The 4,508-nt window shown below is 33.5% G+C and overlaps 2 protein-coding genes across 2 annotated transcripts; both read right to left on the minus strand.

The window, feature by feature from the left end:
• Positions 1 to 3,538: 3,538 nt before the first annotated feature.
• LOC140436052 (zinc finger BED domain-containing protein 5-like) lies at positions 3,539 to 3,904 on the minus strand. The gene has a single exon (XM_072524764.1). The coding sequence runs from the start codon at positions 3,902 to 3,904 to the stop codon at positions 3,539 to 3,541; it is 366 nt and encodes a 121-aa protein (XP_072380865.1).
• Positions 3,905 to 3,908: 4 nt separating this feature from the next.
• LOC140436053 (general transcription factor II-I repeat domain-containing protein 2A-like) lies at positions 3,909 to 4,295 on the minus strand. Its single transcript, XM_072524765.1, has one exon. It carries the CDS (start codon positions 4,293 to 4,295, stop codon positions 3,909 to 3,911), a length of 387 nt encoding a protein of 128 aa, XP_072380866.1.
• Between the last annotated feature and the right edge of the window lie 213 nt (positions 4,296 to 4,508).

Below are 4,508 nucleotides of genomic sequence, written 5' to 3' on the forward strand. Positions count from 1 at the left end.
CCAACATAATTTCATATGTTCTTAGAAAAAAAAAACTTGTTGAAGATACCTAAATTACATTAAAAACGAAGTTTTCCTTCTACATTTGTGGTATCATAAATTATGGACGGGTATGATTGTATAAGTCGTTTGAATTCTCCAGAAATACGGCTCTTAAATTCGAAATAATTTCTACTTCTGTGTGTTTTATCAGAGATAGGACCAATTGGATAAGTTTCATCCCTGAGGCGAATTTTAAATTGCCAGCTTAACTTTATATTACTTTACTTATCTAAATTGAACCAATATAACGTTCGAAATGTTTTATAGCTTTATAATAACTGAATTTACTTCTTCTCAAGCTTTGAACCGGTGTGTCGATATCACTGATCGAAACTGGAACTTTAATATTAACAGAAGATTTTACATTACAGTTTCAAAACTTCCTACAGACCAGGTTTCTCATCGGTATCTTCGTAAAAACATTCACAGTTGAGAAATATTTGACATAAAGGTAGTGTCTTTATTTTTCACAAATTTTTCACAACGTCTGTCAAGAAATACAAGCACGGATTCTTAGATGTAATAAATGCTTTTATATATACAAAGACTTAATGAAAAGTAAGTTACTGAATCGTGAGTAAGCTCAACCACTAAGGAAAATCAATTAAGAATATTTGAGCGCAAAATATTAGGAAAGATATTTGGACCAACCCATTCTAGCAATGGTTTGTGGAGAATAAAAATAAACTATGAGCTGGATGAATTAATGCAGAATGCAGATTAGAGTTAAGTCACAAAGACTTAACTGGCTTGGCTATTTAGAGATATTGCCAGATAATCGAGCTGTAGAAGCCTCAACGAAATAGGACAAGAGAAAGGTCCCGTAAAAGTTGGATAGACGATGTAGAGAAACATCTGCAGAATGGAAGAACGTTGTTAAGCAGGCCAGCAAACTCCAGAAAAGTATCTATTTATATGTTCAGAAGAAGCACTTTTTATAAAATAAAAAAAAATTAAACTTAAACTTCCCGTAAAAACCTCCGCAACTGATGCAATGGGAAACGTAACGTCCAATCACGAATTATTGTCGTGAATGATGTTCAGACTCCATCGTTTACATTCACGTTCACGCCTGAAATGATCACTCACCTCTCTGAAGACTAATTTGTGGTAGTACTTCCATTGTGGAATGTTTATGAAATGATCGAAAGAACAACTGATTTTAAATTAACATGACATAACCATCGAACCACCCATCAGAAACGGTGAGTGCCAATGGGTAACAATATAACTACCTCTTAAAGTTGAAAGCCAATGTATGTATAACAATAAAACTCACAACTTTATTTGGGAACCAATTGTTAGGTCTCGTCTAGCTTAGTTGTCAGGTATCAGAATGTCTTATCTTAGAAGTAAATCTAAAAAATTAGTTTGGCTAGGACAAATAAACTAGATATTAGCTAATCATATTTATTGTACATAAAAAATATAAAAAAATATTAAATCAAAAACAAAGCAAATCTTACTTATGGCTTTACAAAAATTTTAATGTGATACTTATGGCAAATATTGTTGTCTTCAAGTACTTGGTGAGAATTGTAGAATGTAGTTGGTGGTTCCAAATGTAGCTGAATCTAGATATTTGTATGTATGTATCTTCAGGTGGTAATTGAGATCTAAGTAGAAGCTTCAGTTGTTATCGCATGGTCGACCATGCGTTTTCGAAAGTCCTAAGCGAGACTAAGGAAGTTTCAGTCATGTGGTTTCAATATGTCCCTCCAAAAGGTGTACAAGACAAGATTGGTAAGGCCAAAAAACTAAAATAGAAAATCTTGAGTAAGTGACTGCATAAGTTTTAAAGTATTTTCTTGCCATTTAAAGATTACAAATAATTATAATATTAAATAGAAAATAGGAAATTGACAAGGATTAAATGAATATAATTATTCTTAAATGAATAAGTTAAATTATATTAAAGATTCTAACTGCATATGGATTTGAAAAGATACACATGGGTTGGAGTTTATGTAAAAAATCAAGTAAAATATAGGTAATTATAAAAAGAAAAAAGATAAAAAGATCGATGTGAAAAAAAATTGATCAATTAAAAATATGAAATATACTCGCCCCAGGAACAGTTTTAAATATATAAATGAATTTACTAGCGTAAACATCTTCTTTATTAGATAAAATATAGAATAAAAAATATATTGTCACCACCATCAATTAGGACAGTGTGGTCCAACCTTTTAGACGTTGCGGGCCGTATTAAATTCGAAATTATTATGAAGGGCCAGAGAACTTGACTCGAGAATAATATACAAACGAAATATCATTTTTAAGTATTTTATTATGAAATCCGTAAACTAATTTTCGAAACCAATTTTATTATCAGATGTCGCTATTTGCGTATATACGAAGCCATGTTAGAGTTGCTTCCTAAGACAGAAAAGATTTATTTTCACGCTCAGAGCGACTGCGAAAGCCGTTCTGACGAGGCCTATTAGACCGAAATACGTATAAGCGGATGCGCAGGCGCCCTGTACGTGAAATCAAATCTTAACTGTCTTTTCCTTTTTATTTTATTATGGTTTACAATTTACATGTTATGTTTAAAATTTAACATAAAATAAAAAATCAATGGGATATTTGACGCAAAGATTTATCCTCTACTAACTTTTGCACATCTATATCTATGGTAGTCGTAGTGAGTTTATTACACGCTTCCAAAAGGTACCAATGTCTTCATTTTTCTTTGCTCGAAAAAACGAATCGGACTGCAGTTCGCACAGCTCTAATTGGTATTCGGCTGATTGGTTCTGGATGTTAACTCCCATTGGATTGTTAAAAAGCTCAAGATCGGGTTTTAGTGCATCAAATTCCAAAAACCTTTCATCCAATTCTCTTTTTATTTCTGTAAGAACTCTTGCAAACCTCGAGAAATCGACCATGGTTTCTTCTTGATTTATTTCGAAACACGCAGGAAAATGTATGAGGTCGTTTATTTTTATTCAGTTCTCGAAAAGATCAAGTTTTTTGCCAAATGTCTCCATTTGACCAACCAACTGTGATACTGTCGTATTTTTCCCCTGGAGTTTAATGTGTTCAAGTGAGAGGTAATGTCTGTTAGAAATGCCAGTTCATGGAGAAATGTTTTGTTCTTAAGTTTTGTTATAAATACGTCCGTGTTAATAATAATTTCTGTTTCAAAAAACAGTAAGATCTCTTTTCTTAAAGAAAAAAAATTTCTAAGGCGTTTACCTGCACTCAACCAGGGTATCTCTGAATGTAGGGGGACGTCTGTATATTCAGTATGTAATTCCTCAAAGAAAGAGATGAATTTTCGGTGTCGCTGAGCTCTGTTTCCTCCTCTTAAGCTGTTTACTATCTGAACTACAGTTTTCATAGTATCGTTGATTTTAATTATCTTTCCGCAGAGAACCTCTTGATGGATAATGTAATGAAACATAACACAGTTAACACCATTTTCCCGCAAAAGTCCAGCCAATCCCGTTATAAATACGTCCGTCATTGCTTTTGCTCTGTCGGTGCAAACTCAAGAGCACTTTTGAAAACCGCCTATATTTTTCACAGCGTCACTAACTGCTTCAAATATATTTATACCCTTGGTCCTGTCTTCCATGTGGTGTAGTTTTAAAAGTTCCTCAGTTACACAAAAATCTCCACTGATGCATCTAACAAAAATTAATAGCTGATTTTTGTCAGTAATATCAACAGATTCGTCCAGGGCTAAGGAGTAGTACAAACAATCATGAACTATGTCGATCATTTTTTTAAATACATGAGTGTTCAGCTCGTCAACTCTTCTAGATACAGTTTGATGGGAAACTGAAACACATTCAAAATTTTTGGCCATCTTTTCATCTCCAAAGTATCGCGAGATTTTAACGGCACACCTCATGATCTCAATATCTAAATGCTTTTTTACTTTTGACAAGCTGTAAACATACTTCATATGATGCTGCTAAGCTTGATGATTGAACAGCTGTCGGTTTTGTAAATAGAGATTTTTGTTTATTCAATTTAGCTTTAAGTTCCTTTACAAGAGTATTGCGAGCTTCATATTGATATATGTCGTATTTTGTTTTGTACTGGGTTTCATAATGCCTACCAATATTGTATTCTTTTGATACCGCGAGTACTTGACAACAAATATTGTAATGAGGTTTGTCTTTTAATTCGATGAAGAAATATTGATTTTCCCATTTTCCTTGGAACGTACGATTCTCTTCGAAAATTTTACGTTTTTTGGCACTACTCATTCTGAATTTAACATTCAATTTATTCGCCATTGTTAATTCAACACGACATGTGCAGCTGACTGAAGCTAACTGCCCGCTCATCGGGAGTGGGTGTGTAAGGTTAACTACTTTCTTAAGATTACGGGTTAAATTTACGATTAAAGTTAGACAGGGTTGGAACAGGTAAAAGTTATCAATGGCAATATTTTTGAAATGTGTTTGCGGGGGCTGCAGTTTAACGAGCTTCGGGCCGCCTGCGACCCG

The sequence above is a fragment of the Diabrotica undecimpunctata genome, chromosome 3 (genome assembly GCF_040954645.1).
Source record: "Diabrotica undecimpunctata isolate CICGRU chromosome 3, icDiaUnde3, whole genome shotgun sequence".
In the NCBI taxonomy this organism is placed as follows: domain Eukaryota; kingdom Metazoa; phylum Arthropoda; class Insecta; order Coleoptera; family Chrysomelidae; genus Diabrotica; species Diabrotica undecimpunctata.

What these genes read in the sequence shown, in the direction of transcription:
- LOC140436052 (XM_072524764.1), bottom strand. Translation starts at nt 3,904, where the DNA reads ATGAGGTGTGCCGTTAAAATCTCGCGATACTTTGGAGATGAAAAGATG.
- LOC140436053 (XM_072524765.1), bottom strand. Translation starts at nt 4,295, where the DNA reads ATGGCGAATAAATTGAATGTTAAATTCAGAATGAGTAGTGCCAAAAAA.